This window comes from Dicentrarchus labrax, unplaced genomic scaffold, assembly GCF_905237075.1.
Source record: "Dicentrarchus labrax unplaced genomic scaffold, dlabrax2021, whole genome shotgun sequence".
NCBI lineage: Eukaryota > Metazoa > Chordata > Actinopteri > Moronidae > Dicentrarchus > Dicentrarchus labrax.
In genome coordinates, this window is record NW_026136711.1 from 15,728,247 (window position 1) to 15,746,296 (window position 18,050).

An 18,050-nucleotide genomic window follows, 5' to 3' on the forward strand; every position below is an offset into this window, starting at 1 on the left:
AGGCATTTGACTTGTTAACCTGTTGCCTGACTCTTGTCAGCACTGGCCAGCACTCAGCCACAGAGGGCAGCTCAGCTGTCAGTCAGTCTCAAAGTTCAAAGGTCAAAAGCTGAAAAGAGTGTCACCTGTCAAGGTTTACAGTTGGAGCCCATAGCTGTGCTGTATTACTGAATCTGTGATTCCATTTTCTAGCTAATTTTCTGTATTTTCTGTTTGTTAGGTTGTGTTATTAATGCATTTCTTGTTTATTTTTCACCTTCTTTTTAATAATTGTATGTGATCTCTATTACACTGAGAACCACCAAATAAGTCAGAAAAGTAACACATGCCATAACATACCAGTTTCTACTGGCTTGTCCCTTCAGGGTCAACTGCTATCCTTATAGTAGAACAATTCAGAAGAATGTACAGAAGTATATTAGTGGCTGTACCCTGTTTGACTGGCCTCAGCTTCCTTCTCTCTTGTATATGTGTGTTTGTGGTTTTGGCAAGTTACTGTTGGCTCACCAGCAGAGAACAAGGACTGCACGCCACATGTAGAGTGTTCCTCCAGTAAACTTTATCCGTCTCTCTCTTCTCCTCCTTCTTTATGAGGCAAAAGAAACACAATCAATCATTTTTATTGAGTACCTTTTATTACACTGAGCACTTCTGCTTATTCAACTGCCTGGTCCAGCATAATAAGCACCAGTTAGTTATACAGTGTGCAAAAGAGTAATTTCTTTACATTTCTGTAGACATCAGTGGAGATGCTTAGTTTGTCTTTATGTGTATGTGTCTGATATTGTGTACAAGGCTGTGTGTGTGTGTGTGTGTGTGTGTGTGTGTGTGTGTGTGTGTGTGTGTGTGTGTGTGTGTGTGTGTGTGTGTGTGTGTGTGTGTGTGTGTGTGTCACTAACCCCTCATGTGGAACAGCCAAATCTGTGCTGACAGCCTCCTCCTCGAACCAGCTGCTGCAGATGTGTAGAGTGAAGTGAAGAATTTGCAAATGACTCTTACTATCCACCCTATCAGCTCATCATCTCTCCTCTTCATCCCCTCATCCTTCCATCCCTTCATCTGTGCTGCTGGAGCAACACCAAGAGCATTAAACCAGCACATGACTTTGCATTGGTGTTCATTCCCAGTGTGTGTGTGTGTGTGTGTGTGTGTGTGTGTGTGTGTGTGTGTGTGTGTGTGTGTGTGTGTGCGTGCGTGCGTGCATATGGTTATGTGACTGCTGTAAAAAACAAAAACCATGTGTTCATTTACTTTCAGGTGACTCCCACCTGTACCTCAACACTGGACCTGGTATGTGTGTAAGAAAGTAGTTTTATATTATGTAATGCAACCAATCCTTGCTGTAGACTTACTCTTTTCTTATTGTTTCTCAGCAGGGCTCCACTAAATCTACACCACAGAAGAAGAGAGGCTCCATATTAAGGTACCAAGGAGCATGAGTGAATGATATTTGATATGTAAAATTGATCCACAGAAATAAAATATACAGTAAAATAAATATTATGAAACGCTGACTGTCCTAATCGCCTAATAGCTGTTTTGGCTGCATTAAAACAATAAATTCTCACAATGACCAGGAATAAAAGTGTGGAACAAGTGATGGAGCATGTGATGGAGTGCCACTATGACTTTGACCTCACCTACATCACGGAGAGGATCATCTCGGTCTTCTTCCTACCAGACCTGGAGGAGCAGCGCTACCGCAGAAACCTACAGGAAGTGGCCTCCATGCTAAAATCCAAGCACCAAGACAAGTTCTTGGTTAGTCATAAAACTGACAACATAGGGAATATTAACTTAAGGTTGTAATTTGTCTTACATTGATAAATATGCTGTATTCCTTTTGTTGTTGATATATACAAACAGATTTGTGTCTCTGCCTTTTCCAGCTACTAAATTTATCAGAGAAGAGACATGACATCACCAGACTTAACCCAAAGGTATGGCAGATCACACCCTTTTTATAGGTTACAGAAAGGTTAATGGAAAGGTTTGACTGAATCTTTCCTCCTCTATGGTTCAGGTTCAAGACTACGGCTGGCCTGATGTTCACGCCCCGCCCCTGGACAGGATTTGTGCTGTTTGTAAAGCCATGGAGACCTGGCTGACCTCTGATCCCCACAATGTAGTGGTTCTCCACTGCAAGGTCAGTGCAACCGATCCACATCTGCTGACTTTGCTATGAAAATGTTAAAAAAGTTGGAAAAGCTGTGTCATAGTTGCTGTGATCTGTGTTCTGTTTCAGGGAAACAAAGGGAAGACAGGGGTCATTGTGGCTGCCTACATGCACTACAGCAAGATATCAGCTGGGTAATCACAATTAATAAGGCACTCAGTACACCAACGTGTGTAAAGAAAGATCAATTATCTGTGCTGAATTTACACCTGACATCAAAGCTGCATTTCAATCAAGAAAAGATTGATCTCTACATGGGTCATCAGGTTGATACATTTCTCTTGTGCTGAAATCAAATTGACTTCTTTGAAGACCTTTGTGATTTTAACTATCAAATAACCAGCAGATCTTTTTTTTAAATTAATAATTTAATGTATATAATGTTTGAAAATAGACAATAAAGAATCTCAGAGACCAAGTTGACATATTTAAATAATACACTGAAACCCAAAGATATTCAGTTTACTATCAGAAAGACTAAAAACTTGCAAATATTCAATATTAGGAACTGAAAACAATGAATTTTTTGGCTTTATTACTTGCCAAAACATTTTAAACCTTTAATTGATTATTACATTTCAGCTCTAAATCTATATATATATATATTGTACAATACATTAAATTATTGGAAAAAGTAACCAACAACAGATTTACTACAGGCATACACCTCACCACCTCCAAAAGAAGCACTATAATACCATCATTTCCTAAATTCTGCTTGCATGGATCTGTACTAAATCATTCATTAATACACTTGGTTGTGTCCACAGAGCGGACCAGGCTCTCACCACGCTAGCAATGAGAAAGTTCTGTGAAGACAAAGTATCCTCTTCCCTACAGCCCTCTCAAAACAGGTGTGTCTCACTCATATATTCTTTGTATTTCCTCCTCTGCTTTATATAACTTCTTGCACTGCTGCTGCCACCGCCTCAGTCGCTCGCTGCTCTCATCATTTCATCATTTCATTTCCTCACCTCTCCTCCACAGGTACATCTACTACTTTGGCGGCTTGCTGTCTGGTACCATCAAAATGAACAGCAGCCCTCTGTTCCTCCACCAGGTCCTCATTCCATCACTACCAAACTTTCAGGCGGGAGGAGGTCAGTTTCACACAAACTAATCTTGTATAATAGCTTGCAGTGTTGTTATGTTATGTTATAATTCTTAAATAGTGAACAGAAAGTGTTTAACGTTGTATGAGAATAATAATGAAGCATTCGTCTGTCTACAAATGCTCCTCCCTTTTTATTGTTTTTTTATTATTTTTTTCTGTATCTGCAGGTTTCTACCCTTTCCTGAAAATCTACCAGTCGCTACAGCTGGTCTACACCTCGGGCGTCTAGTGAGTACATGGCCAGTTGTCCAGTGTGTGCAGGCAGACGCTTTCCTTCCTGTCTAACTGACAGATGTTGTCTATACTGGCCACTGTCTGTGTTTAGGTGTTGGCTGGTCTGTGCTTATATAAAAGTTAAGGTTGTTTACCATTGTTTTACCCAACTGAGACATGTTTTGACTGGTTTTATGTATGTTTTGAGCTAGTAAGGCCCTTTTTTATCCTATGTGTGTGTGTGTGTGTGTGTGTGTGTGTGTGTGTGTGTGTGTGTGTGTGTGTGTGTGTGTGTGTCCAGTGATCCCCAGAGCTCCAGGGCAAGGAAGCTGTGTGTGACTATGGAGCCAGCACTATTATTAAAGGGGGACATTATGGTGAGGAACATCTCATCGTGAACTGTCACTAATTGGAAACCTTACTTTGATTTAAATCATATCCATATCCACACATACAGTATATCAGTGCAATAACTGCAATGTCTCACATCCTGCAACCATTCCTGCTTACTAAACTGCTGTGTTTTTCTTTCCTGACTATGATGTACTTTTGTAACTTTATCTTTAAAAAGTACTTGATTACTGTTAAACCACTTAAGCCACAAATCCTCTGTAGACTATGAACTTGCATTCTTAATTATTTTCTTACACTGCATTGCATGTCTTTTTGAGACTGTAAAAAACACTCAGAGCCCTTAGCGACCTAGAAAGATACAAAGGTACTTTGTTTATCTCAGAGGGTAATTGGTTGGCACAGCAACAACACGCACTGTATACACACTGTATGATCCAACAAAACAGAGCAGTATAACAAAGCAAATGAAAATTAACATTTCTATTTTGTCACATTTGTCTTCTTATATGTCAACATTTTGAGACATTCCATGTGAAATAAAGCTTAGTATTTGTACATCGCTCTCTTACCTGCATCCTCTTCAGGTGAAGTGCTACCACCGACGGAGTCGAGCAGCAGAGAGGGAAGTGGTGTTCAGAGTCCAGTTCCACACCTGTACTGTTCATGGAGCCCAGCTGTGGTTTGGCAAGACTGAACTGGACCTGGCCTGCACAGGTATAAAAACATATAGGTTGTTAAGAAATGCATGTATTGTAGTGTATGCAAGTAGGAGCAACATCCCTGCTGGGAGGTTGTTTAGATTATACTAGTGCTCTACTGCACTAAAATAGTAATATATTATAAACATATGAATGTACAGATGGAAACCTCCTGAAGCATATTTCTATTGCTTCCTTGAAATGGTTTAAATGGCTGTATAATTCAAGACCTACTTATTTTTCCGATCGCTGTGGTGTTTGTGAATATTTTGAGACAAATATCAAATGACAGTTTAGATGAAACAGAAATGCTTGTACATGGCTCAGAAAGCAGCAGTCTCATGACAGTTACTCTAAGTGCAAACATGCTGACGCATGCATGCGATGTATAAATAATATTACCCACACTCATGCATGAAAGTAAAAAGAAAACTAATTTCAGATACATTTCTTTGAAGTGTTGCTTCATGCTCTGATTCCATTATGAAGAGTGAAAGCAAGTATCTTTATTTATTAACTTTGGTATTTCCACTTCACAGATCACACTTTCTTGCGACAGTTTTTATCCGTCTCTGTTGTTACGGTCTGGATATTTTTGTCATTGCCTTTATGCTCATCTTTTTGTAGATGACAGGTTCTCTCCAGATGCTACAGTCGAGTTTATATTCTCCAATGGGCCAGAAAAAATGAAAGGTAAATAATTATTAAATGTCTCTCTGTCACTATATCCTTTGGTGCATATGCTTCATTTCAAAATATCTGTTTTCCAAGGTCGAGAATACCGCAAGAACGACGCCTCCATCAAAGTGGACTACAACACCTCCGACCCTGTGGTCAGGTGGGATTCTTACGAGAACTTCAACCTGCACCACCAAGACAGCATGGAAAGTAAGAAATGCACACAGGTGTAAAAAGTAAGCTTAAGAGCTTAAAATCAATATCACATAACATCACACTCCCTTCTTGTTTTTTCCAGATATCTCTCATACGAGGGGCCCTCTGGACGGCAGCCTGTACGCCCAAGTGAGGAAGCGTCGTGGGCCAGGCTCGACTGCCTCAGCAGCATCACCCAACGGATGCCTTACTAGCAGCCCAACAGTCAAGCCTCAGACTCCCAGTCAGCCCCAGCCTCTCACCTACACCTCTGACTCTAGACGCTCCTCTGTCCCCTCTGATCAACTGGAAGAGACCTCTCCATCCATAAACCACCCAGAAAGAGAAAACGTTGACAGTCCATCGAGAAGAGGGGGCGGGGATGATAAAGGAAAGGAGAAAACAAGAGGGAAAGAAAGGGACAGAGAGACAGCAATTTTAGATGACGGAGACCCTTCAAGTCCTGGGGGTTTGAGGCGAGAGCACTCACGTTGCAGTCAAGGAGGTACAAAGTGTGGTGATGTTGGATGGGAGAGAGAACGAGAGCCCTGCCTTTCTAAAAGTCATTGTCTTGGCCGTTGTAGCAGCATTAAAAAACATCCAAAAAGCCAAACTCTTCCTGCCTTACCATACAAATCTGTGTCCCCGCCTCCCCATTCAACTCATATGGAACTCTGCCATCGACATAGCGCCCATCCTCTACCAGAGTTACCCTGGGAACGTCCAACCCCACCCCCGCCTCTGCCCTGTCTCCTCAGGCCCTGCTACCCTTATTCCACCCCTGAACGCAGCCACCCACACAGCCACACCCTCCCAGCCTCAAACAGACTCTGCACTGGGGAAGAGTGTCACCTCTTCCATTATTCCAGCCACAATCCAGTCTCTCATCTCTCCCATCAGTCACTGCCTTCTAGCCCTTACAGGGAAATGTTCTTCAGTGCTCCAACACCATCCTCTGGCTGCCCCTGTCGGGACTGCTCCGGTAGGCGAGAGCACCAATCAGCCTCAGTTAGAACATTCCACCCGTTGCACCCTGATCAATCAGAAAACCCACACTGGTCCCAAGGAGCAGGGGTACAACGAACAAGAGAGGTGCCTCCACTGTGGGAAAGTGAAAATCCATGGGAGGTGGCAAGAGAGGCGGAGATCTGGCAGTGCAAATCAGCCTTGCCGGCATTTCGCATCTGTCACTCCACTTTGGATCAGGGCCCAAACCCAGACCATCCAAGATATGCCATCGGACCTCACCAGGGCTACCCCAGTCCCCAGTCTCTGATAGATGTGCGGGATGGAGCCAGCAGTGGGTACCACACCCCTCCACAGCCCTGCCACTCCTGTCCCTGCTCTCCTTATCAGTCATCCCCAGCTGAGAGCCATGAGAGCCGGGGTTACGCATCAGGGTACCACTCTGGATCAGCCTCGCCTCTGCCCGCTAGTAGCCCCTCTCCAGGGAGAGGCAGGCTGCCCGAGACCCCCTCTCAATCTAGAGACCACCAGGACGCTGAGCATCACAAAGGTGAATGAGAACAAATTTCAGTTTTTTTCATTGAAATAACATGTTTGTTACTTCTTTCATCACTTGTTTTTTTCATTTAATACTTCACTTCATCTTGTTTTATCTTACTTCTCAAAGTCGAAAAGGCCATGTCTGATGTGCCTGATGACATATCCCAGGGTTCAGAGAGTAAATCGGACTCTAATGGCCAGTCAAGCACCCCTGGACTGGACTCTGATCATGACTACACAGTCATTGGTAGCAGCAGTCCCACACACACAGAAGACAGGTTGGTGAAACTATTATTTTTGACATCTACTAATACTGAAAATCAAATGACATGTATCCATATTTGTTGATAATGATCTTATTTTTCCCATATTTTCCTAGTGTAACTGTTGATAGCCCTCCACAAAGCCAAGAAACCTCGACACACCTGGAGTCCAACACAAGTAACAGCAAAACTATCACACCGGTGCCAAGAGAAACACAAACCCAAAGTTCCGACATTTCCATAAACTCCACACAGTCATCAAGTGAGCAGAGTTTGAGCTCTGATGGTAAGCTTGGAGCAGCTAGGATCACAGGAAGTGCAGAGGGATCTAACCAATTACAGAAGTCAAGTTATGCCACTGTCATCATCACCCCGGTCCAGGTGCAACTGAACGGCTCTGCCCTTCCTAGTGATACCCCATCTGACAGCAGCAGAGGTGTGTCCATGAACTGTTCTGCCAGTCTCAGTTCTAGCCCTTCCACCACTTCCCCAAATTCTCCTATTGGTTCCCCAGACCTCCAGTCTTCTCCCCAGCGCTCCACGTCAGCTACAGATGCAGCAGGACAAAGACTGACTCCAGACAGAGACAGCTCATCCAACACCAAACCACCATCACCTGTGCCCGACGGATATCACACACCAACCTTCCCCTTAGCGTCCTATTACTACCCATTATTAAACGTCCCTCATGTACCATACACTGGGTACACTGCAGTCACCATCCCAGCCATTCAGCCACCGCTTCCCGAGAAGAAACGACTTTCAACCACACCAGGATCCTTGAACGGACACAACTCTCTACTCCGGGTCTCCTCAGCTCCTTCTCCCACACACCACGTTACTTTCTCCTCCTCTGTGGGAGAGCAGAGATGGGGGTCTGCCCAACACAGCTGTAGGGAAGAGGCAGACATCAAGGTCAATGCAAAGTTTGTCCAGGACAGCTCCAAGTACTGGTACAAACCAGGCATCTCCAGAGACCAAGGTGAGGGTCACAATGAAGCCTGATGCCATGACCTGATGAGGCATATGCAATGTTTGTATTCATCATTACCAAACAATCTAGTGCTTTTTGACTATTAATGATTAACTGATACAGTAAAGTGAAACTTAATACATAATACCAGAAACAGCGGGGTGTTCTTGGATGTGTAACCCACACATTGTCATTGTTGCATCTCTTATTTTACTACTCTAATGTGTCTTTTCTACTATAGCCATAGCTGTGTTGAAGGACAAGGAACCAGGAACTTTCCTCATCAGAGACAGTAACTCCTTCCAGGGGGCCTACGGCCTGGCACTCAAGGTGGCTACCCCACCTCCTAATGCCAACATCATTGGCAGCAAAGGTATCCATTATGAATGTGTTGTTAGTATAAACTAGCCGGCTTCCAGTGGCCCTTTCTTGGACATGTCACAGAGGAGAAATATTAAGGTGTAAATAATAAAAATTAATGATGACTGAATTCCTTTGAATTCCTGAATTTAGCAGCTTCGGTTCAGCTTCAGGGTCCTATTGTGCATGCTGGTTCGCTGTCACACTGACAGAAATGAGCCATTGTAAATGTTATTACACCTGTGCTTTTGTTTCATGACAAGTTAAAATGTGTGCTGTGAAAAAGGCCTATGTCAAGTCACAATTCAATTCAACAAATTATGTATAGAAATTTGATGCCAGTATTGTGTACTTCAATGGTTGAGTAATTGCGTGATTTTATTCAACTGCTAAGCCTGTTTTAACATTCAAAATGACTATTTGGTTTGCAGGGAATAAATGTACATAATCACAGAAAACTAATCCAGGTTTTAAGTAGTTTAAATACTTGTTAAATAGTTTCTGATCCAACCACTGTTTGCATTTATGCTGTTATAATGAAGAAGAAAAATAAATCCATGAACATAAACATTTCACAGGAATTCAAATGAGGTGTTTTAGTTGACAACAACTGCATGGCTAATTCTTTACTTTTCATGCTGAATTAAACACATTTTAATACTGGTATCGAATTTAGGCACAGGTACCAAAAAGAATAATAACTGGGGCTGTTTTTTAACCAGCTCTTATTTTTAAGTTTTTATGTATTCGTGATTCATTCTGTTCATGCATGAAATGAAAAACGCAAATGAGGCACGGTCGTGATAAAAAAAAAGCAATGACGTAATGATTTTATATGGTCTATAGCATTCATAATCTTATATTTTCAGTATTTTTGTTTATGCATCCTTGTAGATTATGCTCTGCAGTAAGACAGTCATGCCCTATTTTTCATCCTCACTGCCTCCCTTCTCACCCTCCTCTCCTCTCTCCCAGGGGATCCTCTGGAACAGCTGGTAAGACACTTCCTCATCGAGACGGGGCCACGGGGAGTGAAGATCAAGGGCTGTCAGAACGAGTCCTACTTCGGTCAGTTACCTGGAAGACACAACTGTGCGGGATACTGAAACTGATCGCTTTACCTGTTATTTCCTTCTAGTCTCATCTATTTTCTCTTTCTGTCTTTGTCTTAGGAAGTTTATCTGCCCTAGTGTACCAGCATTCAATTACTCCCATCTCCCTGCCTTGTGCCCTTCGCATCCCAGGAAAAGGTCAAATCAGTGTACATTACATTAAGATGTCATGATTTTTATTCCTAAATTAAATATCTACCTTTTCAAATAAGATGTATTCATTATGAGTGAACAATTCAACACTTCAAGGAGTTGCAGGTTAATACAACAGTTACAGACTTGATCCTCAATCATTTAAACAGTATTGTTATGTAACTGAAAACTATGATGTTTCAGATTTGGTTGGGGAGCTTCAGGAGATGCAGACTGCAACAAACACCAGCACAGCAGCTGACCTCCTCAAACAAGGAGCAGGTAATACATGTGCTTCAGCAGATTCTGCTGTATCAATATCACATGTAATGCAATAGTTGTAGTTCTTACTCTCGACCAGCAGAGGCTGCTCAAGGTTAATATTTTCATAGCACTGAGCCATGAGAACACACGTTTTTGTCAATCCATACTCTCTCATAATCAAGCTTGCAACGTGCTGTACCTGAACTCTGTGGAAACCGAGTCGTTGACTGGGCCTGAGGCAGTTTCCAAGGCAACCAAGTGTACCTTAGCTCTGAGTCCACGTCCAGCGGCAACAATGGTCCACTTCAAAGTGTCCTCTCAGGGCATCACTCTAACCGACAGCAAAAGGAGGTACATCTTAGAAACAACCACTACAAATTTATATAAAAAGCGGTATTTGTTGTTGCGTTAAATTTTTTAAAGTGCAAAAACAAATAGATAGTATTCCTAAAGCTAACGGCAAAGACAAGTGAGTCATAATGCTGTTTTTGTTTACACAGACTGTTTTTCAGGAGACACTACCCAATCAGCAGTGTGACTTTCAGCAGTCTCGACCCCCACGACCAGAGGTGGGTCACTGAGACATTGACAGTATGATTTTGATATATGTGCTTGTAGATGCTTCTGCTGTTTATCTTTAGTAAAGGCAGTAATATCTGTGTGCTTGCTGCTGCACAAATACTTTCTTACTACTTACTCTGTATTGACTTATATTTTATAAATATAAGTTCTGTATAATTTGTGTGTCTGCTTTTTTCTTTTTTTTTTACTGTAAGAGGTGAATACACATTGCTAGTCAGTGCCTTGTCTGTATAGGACAGTCTCCATGTCTTTGTTATTCATGTTTTGCTACGTTTTGTCCCTGTCTCTCTATCTGTGTACCCGTGCTTCAGGTGGACTAATTCTGATAGCACGTCAAGCAAGTAAGTGCTTGCGTTACTGTGTGTTTTTCTTTACAAGAGATATTATTGACTGGTACAGTGTGCTTCTTTGCATGGCAATTAATCACAATGTGTTACTTTATGAGACAAAATTTGTTTTCTTTCAGTGTTAAATATTATTTGCTCTCCCATCTTTTAACTCCTCATGTGATTTTTGTTACAGGATGTTTGGCTTTGTGGCGAGGCGGACGGGCAGTACTACAGAGAATGTATGTCACCTGTTTGCAGAGATGGACCCTGAGCAACCAGCTGTTGCGATTGTCAACTTTATCAACAAAGTCATGCTGGGACCACAGCTACACAGATGAGAGTTTGAAAAAGTCTGGACTATTGGGGATCTGGGGGAGATGTTAATATGATTTTGACATATTTCTTTTTAATGAAGTGTGTGCGTGTAACTTCATTTTTGCTTGCATTTGTACAGGTGGCACCACTGTGCTTGGCTGTATGACTGTTTTTATAACAGCATCCAGTTCTGATTAGTATTGTTTATTTGTCAGTTAACAGAGCGAACAGCTAGAGAGACATAGTTCAATAAACCAAAAAGTGACCTAACTTTGGTAAGCTAAGCCAAAGGAGATTGAAATAAGAGTTTATGGGTTGTTTTGTTTATTTTGCTGTTGGTAAAGTTATTGTTATCCTGTTTCAACAAGTTCACACAATGAACAACAAACATCACAAGCTGCTTGAGTGACAATCCGTTTGCCACACTGTTATTTGTATTAAAGTTTCTCTACATCAACACTTAAAGCTTAAGTAGACATGGAAGGTCTTCAACAATGTAGTAGAAGGTAAGAGTCATGTTTTAAGGTGTAAAGTGGCATAATTATCCTTATGTAATGTCAGGAGGTGATGAAATAAAAGAGAGAGGTTATGTATTGCGACTATCTAAGGAGAAAGTGTATTTGGCTACATTTAAACTCAATGGTTTTCTACATGTTTTAACAATCAGCATTTTTCCCATTGCAATTATACTAACTTATAAGTGTATTTTTACTGAAGTGATAACCACAGATGCAGTGGAGTATTACACTCACTGCACCTACAATGTAAAACACAGACGGGGAGATTATTTAATAAAATGGAATCTGGCTACTAACTACATAGTCAAGTAAAAGGGAGATCAGCCTTAAAACAGAACTAACAAACAGTACAATAAATAAAAAACCTTACTTTGTGAAGTTAAATATGTGAAGGAATCAAAAGACGTTCTCATATGAGTCAATGTACAATGTCTGCAATGTTGGTAATGCCATTAGAGCCTTACCACAGATTAGTCTTGGCCTTGTTTTTGTCCCTATTCAACTAACCAGTATCCATGGCAACACATGTGAGTTATGTTTTAGAGGGGAGTTTAACTTTAAGCCAAAGAATTCAATACTGTGTAAAGATAAAGACATTTTGAACGTTTAATTTTCTTTTTCATTACTTTTTGTTGTTGTTTGATATGTGTGTTTTCTATAAATGGCCATATATACAGTATTTAGATGACTTCAGCACAATCATTATTTTTCATAATGGATTTTTATGTAAAAGAAGTAATATATTTTAGTCCTCTGAGGTGTTGAGAAGAACGGTATATGTCATGTTTGACAGGAACTTTATGTAATAAAATAAAATCAAATGCAAAGTGTGTGCTTCATCATTTAAAGGCTTCATGTAACATATATTTTGAAATATTTTATCACCTATTTGCACACAGAATTATATATTTGTTATTTTTGTTACTTATTAATCGCAGGTAAAAGCGGTAAATCAGATTAAGTGCAGCACTTATTTGCCACATATTCTCAGCTTTTGCACATATATAACCTTAAAACACCATGATTGCATGACATAAGCATTCATATCTTCTTTTTTTAATTATTTTTACAGCAGTTGGCCTCCTTAACATTGCATTGCTGCCTCCTGGATTTAGTCTTACTGAATGTCTTTTCTTTCAAAGTCCAGTAGCTCTCATAAAACCAAACAGATATATTCTACCCTCTGCACTGTCTCCGTATTCCAATATACTTTTTACACTGGCCTTTACCGCCCTGTCTTCTGTAATTGTGTGCTCATCACTTAACCTAAATCCTAAAGCTATCTTCATAACATGTCATGCTTTTTCAACATCAAAAGACAGTCTTGATTTACTTGAGCTCATCCAGACACAACGCTGACCCTTCCTCTCCTAAATCTGCTTCGGTATATAGCCACTATGCCTATTTTTCCAAGAAGTAAGTTGGCCTCTCATCTGTTCCATCAAATAACAGTTTGATCCCAAGCAACAGGACCATCGCTTGCAGACTTAGCATCTATCGTGGAGCTCACTGACATTCTTCCCTTACGTTATTGACCAATTCAAACAACTTCTTCAGTCCCCACGTAATTTGCTTCTAAAATACTCACTACTGAAGTCATATCTTTAAACTTTGACAAGTTAAAAGGATGAGGTCCCACCGAGATTTGAACTCGGATCGCTGGATTCAAAGTCCAGAGTGCTAACCATTACACCATGGGACCAACTCCGCTAGCTACGGCCACAGTACTGTACTTGACATGAAGTACAACTACTCAGTGTCTTCCCCATTCATCTTCTGATCACTGTCGTTTATATTTAGAAATATTAATTTTCCGGTCGTACATCTTACCAATCGGTACGGTATTAGGGAAGCTAAACTCTTTGTCGGAGTGACGACCACCCCGTGTTTCGGCATTGCTGGTTAGCTAAGTAAAGCTAACCTAGCTCACTCGAGTGAGCTAACAAAACTCGCTGTGTGTGGTGGTGAGAGGCAGCAGCGTCGGAGTGTGAAATCACAGGTAACGTTTTTATTAACATACGCATCCGTCCACAGGTGCAGACAGACGCCCCTGTTTGTCTAACCGAGCCTGCCGATATTAGTTATCGAATAGGCCTACATTACTAGAGGTTTGAGTCACGTCAATTACTTTCGATAAGGTGATCTGCTAGCAAGCTGCTGGTTATCCGAGTTCGATTTCCCAAAATAAAAGCTTTGTTTTCAAAATAAAAGTTTACATTGCATAACATTGACTAAATTGTAACAACAGTTTTACAACAGATTCTTGTTGTCTGAAATGATTGCATAAACATTTGGGAAAAAAACTTAACTCTCATTAAAATAATGAGTAAAATACATCTGATTAGGGAAAACAAAGGAAGGCTTCAGCAGTTAGTTGCTTTTAAGTAACCCCCACTGCTCAAGTGGATCTCTGCTCAGTGGCCAAGGATAAAAGATTGTTTGCACTGGTGTGAATGGGCTTGCTTGCTTGGTTTGTGCATTACACACAACTAAGACACAGAGACTATTATTAGGTCTTCCGAGACTAATAATTAACCAGATACAGAAGTGTTTTTCGAGGCCAGCTGTTTTGCAGATTCTCAATCTAACTCTCACTGGGTTGAGAGATAAAAGAGAGTTAGGGGTAGTCACTTGGCAAATACACCGTAGTATCGTAAGATCTTAATGCTTATTTATATTTCCTTTGTTGCTGAGACACAATAGAGGCTCCAGTTTGGTGTGATTGCTTGGAACTGGCTCAACCGGTTGCACATTAGTTAATTTCATTGGCAGGCACTCAGGGATTTACTGGTGCCATCCTCTGTTCCTTTTTTTTTAAAGGGCAACACTACAGATTTAGCACTGTAGTGTTGTTATAGCCCAGGGACTGGGATAATATGATAGTACAGTATAGTAATGGGTGATTAGGCCATGTTGTCTCTCAGCTTCCCAGAAGAGGGAACTAGAGGGACTTTAATAAACCATTGTCTTCTGTGTAGTCAGATCTCCATATTGCAGCTCCCCGCAAGCCTCTGGAGAAAACAATGAAGAAACACAGTATAAGGTTTCACATTTTTCTGTTTGTGAATGAAAGATGAGTCAGTCACAGTCAATCTCACTGCGTCACTAAATTTAAGAACTGACTCATGTAGCAACTATATTACCTGTTTTCAATATGTCCTGTTATTTTTGTGCTTTATGAAGTCTAGGAACTGTAGGAGTCCAGGAACACCCTGCCACCCTTCTTGATTATCTTCTGAGGAATTAGAAAAAGAAAAATAACCTTTGGTCTCTTAAGTAAATATTTGAAGAAGACAAAGGAATTCCAAAAATGTTCAAGATTTGCTGCAATACAAAACATAAAAGATATATGTTTGATTGAGCTCACACTATACTGAACCATACGTCACACATTAAAACACTGTCAGTATGTATGTGTATCATTTATTTTTTTATAACTAATAGAATATTAAGGCTTCTCAAATACTAGCTTTTATAAAAAATTTTATTAATAATGTTTTAAGAAGATAAGCATTTAATGATACATTTCACTTCTACACTGATTATTTCACTGATTGTATATAATTAAGTCTTACATCAAGGGTGAAACTTATACATACTCCTTTTGGAGTCTGATTTTTTACTGTGTGTATTTGTTGTTTAGTTTTATTCATTTTAAAAGCCCATTTAATGACAGACATTGCAAATTAGTGTAGGCTATAAATAGTACAATAGTACATTAACTGTACTTGTGTACACTTTTAAGGTACTTTTTAATGTAAAATGTTAAAATTAAAAATAATATCTAAATTTTGTGAAGCTTAATAGTTTAACTACACTACATTTCAGATGGCTCCACTACTTTCAAATGCTGCAGATTAAACTTCAGCTCCAGCATTAAAATAAAATAAAAATGTACTGTACACTAAACAGTACAGGGCAGTGGAGGACAAAACTGTATAACAAACCACTGAAGTCTAAACAGTACTGTTTTAGACTGTTCAGTCCAAGTGCAGTATCATCACAGACGCAACAAATTGGGTTCTCCGGGTAAACACGTTTGATACAGGCCCCAACAATTGTTTTTCCTGTGAAATCAACATTTTGATGCAAAAATGATGAATCCCACTAACCGTGAATCATTTTGCAATTGTAATAGCTGTCAAAATATTTGCAATCGGATTTTTTTCTTTACCATATCGTAAAGCCCCACTGTTCATGCACTCTATTCTTCTCTCAAGACTATTTTTACGAGTAGTAGTAAAAATCAGAGTTTCCTGGCATCGCTCCAATATTACTAAACCAAGACTCACATATTGTGTATTTAGAATTTATATAAGTATCATGTTATTCTTTACTTTGCAAATGTGTTGTTTTTTTAGATACCCTACTGTTTAAGTAGATGTTTCAGAATTCATGCTATTGGTGAAAGTCAGAAATAATCAGATTTTCTTTCCTCTTTCATGAAAACTTGGTAAGTGACAATGCTGATGGCTGTGGTGTCATTCTCCAACTGATGAAAGAGGGGCTGTGCTGTGCCTCACTGTTATGTGTGATCAGGGAGTACTGGCCTGGGCTTGAGTGCCGAGAATGAGTGGAAGAAGTGCCAATCTTCACCACCAGTGGTCTGCCTGTCAGCAGGTCCAGGATTCAGTTGCACATGGTGGTGATCAAACGTCATCCCTGAGTTTGAGTAGAGTTGTACTGAGTGCTGTGCGGTAATCAACAGTATTCTCACATGTATGCTTTTCAGTGGGGTTAAAGTGATGGCATCCTTGGATGATCTATTTGCTCTATGCAATCTGCAGACTGTCTAGATTGCCCAGGGGAAATGAGTGTATGTGAGTTTTGACCAGCAGCCCGAGGCATCTCATGATGACAAGTGTAAGTGGAACAGGGTGGTAGTCCCTCAGGCAGGATTTCCTGGGTTTCATAGGCACAACATGAATGCATGCTGTATTGCACTCAAACATTACAAACTGGGGAAGGCAAAGATTGAGTGTATCCACAAGAGCACCTGCCAGCTGATCAGCACATGCTAAGCTGGCCAGAGATTCTGTCAGGTGTTTTAAGTGGGTTGGTGCACCGGAGGGCTCTGCTCATGTCGGCGCTGGACACAGTGAGTGCTTTTAGAGATTCTGTGTCATTCTTACTGTTATTCCTAAACATGTGTGTTTATCTTGTTTGGGACGTGACACACAGCTGTGTGTGTCCCTTTATGTCTCTGTGACTGTCCCCAGACCAGAAAAGCTGTCTCTAAATGATGGAGGGTTGACAACGTTGAGAAAAATGTAAGACACATGATGTTAAACTTCTTATCTTATCTGATGTGTCTATACCGGATGAAGCTGTGTGTGTGTGTGTGTGTGTGTGTGTGTGTGTGTGTGTGTGTGTGTGTGTGTGTGTGTGTGTTGTTGTTGTTGTTCTCTGACTTTAAAACACAGATGACACCTTGTGAAATCTGCTCATAATTTGTGCAACATTACAGTTTTGTTCCCTGACAAAACAATCCACAACATGTTTTATGTCTATTAACCTTTACTCTGTTCAGTGCATCACTTCCACAAATGATTATCTTTATCTTTAGTTCATCATATTGTGATGAGAGTATCAATGTCATAATGCACCATAATGGAAACACGTTCCCCTTTAATGCATCTCCTCTAAATCTGCAGCCACATTACTGCTTGCATATGCATACGAATATGTGTGTTCAACTGATGTTTACACGCCCTGTACTGTCCCGTTGCACATTTATAGCCTAAAATCAAATCTTTCTGTCCTTAAGGCATGTGCTCTGCTACTATGCAAGTTATTTATGTCTCTGCCCCAGTGCCACGAATACTAATTCCCGTAGTTTTAGTGGGTCAAGTGTTTCTGATTTATTATTTCCACTCTCCTGGTTTCCAGACAGCAAGCCAGCTCACTGTGAAGGGCCGGAGCATCTGAGGACACAAAATGGCTGGGCCAGGATACATGTCTGACATGGGTGTTGTGGAGTCAAATAAATCCCCGTTAGCTGAACGGCTGGATCCAGTACTGGTGCCAGACCTGGAGACCTCCCAAGCCACAGGACAAGGATCAACTCTTCATGAGCATGAACCTAACACCCACATACTTTACTACTAGTTAGTGTACATGAATCAACAGTTAACAAGCTTATGACACATGTCTAAGGTGCTGCAGGGCTCGGGATATGCTGACTCTGAGGGTGAGACAGACACAACTGGACATAACTAACTCGGTAGCTGACATTGAACTTTGCACATGAATGCTTGGGTTTTCTGGT

At 40.8% G+C, this 18,050-nt stretch overlaps 1 protein-coding gene and 1 non-coding gene across 6 annotated transcripts in view; one reads left to right on the forward strand and one right to left on the reverse strand.

Moving 5' to 3' along the window:
• LOC127372195 (tensin-2) overlaps nt 1-12,609 on the forward strand; it is a 28,192-nt gene extending 15,583 nt beyond the window's left edge. For 2 of the 5 annotated variants that reach the window (XM_051415672.1, XM_051415676.1), the window contains 24 exons: nt 1,258-1,290; nt 1,374-1,423; nt 1,578-1,761; nt 1,890-1,940; nt 2,024-2,146; nt 2,246-2,310; nt 2,947-3,030; nt 3,164-3,276; nt 3,458-3,518; nt 3,805-3,880; nt 4,442-4,571; nt 5,183-5,248; nt 5,327-5,443; nt 5,532-6,944; nt 7,062-7,212; nt 7,314-8,179; nt 8,412-8,543; nt 9,506-9,598; nt 9,703-9,780; nt 9,979-10,056; nt 10,221-10,389; nt 10,539-10,607; nt 10,932-10,961; nt 11,143-12,609. In XM_051415672.1, the coding sequence (XP_051271632.1) occupies nt 1,258-1,290; nt 1,374-1,423; nt 1,578-1,761; nt 1,890-1,940; nt 2,024-2,146; nt 2,246-2,310; nt 2,947-3,030; nt 3,164-3,276; nt 3,458-3,518; nt 3,805-3,880; nt 4,442-4,571; nt 5,183-5,248; nt 5,327-5,443; nt 5,532-6,944; nt 7,062-7,212; nt 7,314-8,179; nt 8,412-8,543; nt 9,506-9,598; nt 9,703-9,780; nt 9,979-10,056; nt 10,221-10,389; nt 10,539-10,607; nt 10,932-10,961; nt 11,143-11,287 (4,377 nt within the window). In that variant the 3' untranslated portion in view covers nt 11,288-12,609. The remainder of the gene's footprint in view (nt 1-1,257; nt 1,291-1,373; nt 1,424-1,577; nt 1,762-1,889; nt 1,941-2,023; nt 2,147-2,245; nt 2,311-2,946; nt 3,031-3,163; nt 3,277-3,457; nt 3,519-3,804; nt 3,881-4,441; nt 4,572-5,182; nt 5,249-5,326; nt 5,444-5,531; nt 6,945-7,061; nt 7,213-7,313; nt 8,180-8,411; nt 8,544-9,505; nt 9,599-9,702; nt 9,781-9,978; nt 10,057-10,220; nt 10,390-10,538; nt 10,608-10,931; nt 10,962-11,142) is intronic. The other 3 variants (XM_051415673.1, XM_051415674.1, XM_051415675.1) reach the window with 3 other exon arrangements.
• An 803-nt stretch (nt 12,610-13,412) lies between these two features.
• trnaq-uug (transfer RNA glutamine (anticodon UUG)) lies at nt 13,413-13,484 on the reverse strand. The gene has a single exon. It is a non-coding gene; the product is annotated as a tRNA-Gln (tRNA).
• Nucleotides 13,485-18,050: the final 4,566 nt, after the last annotated feature.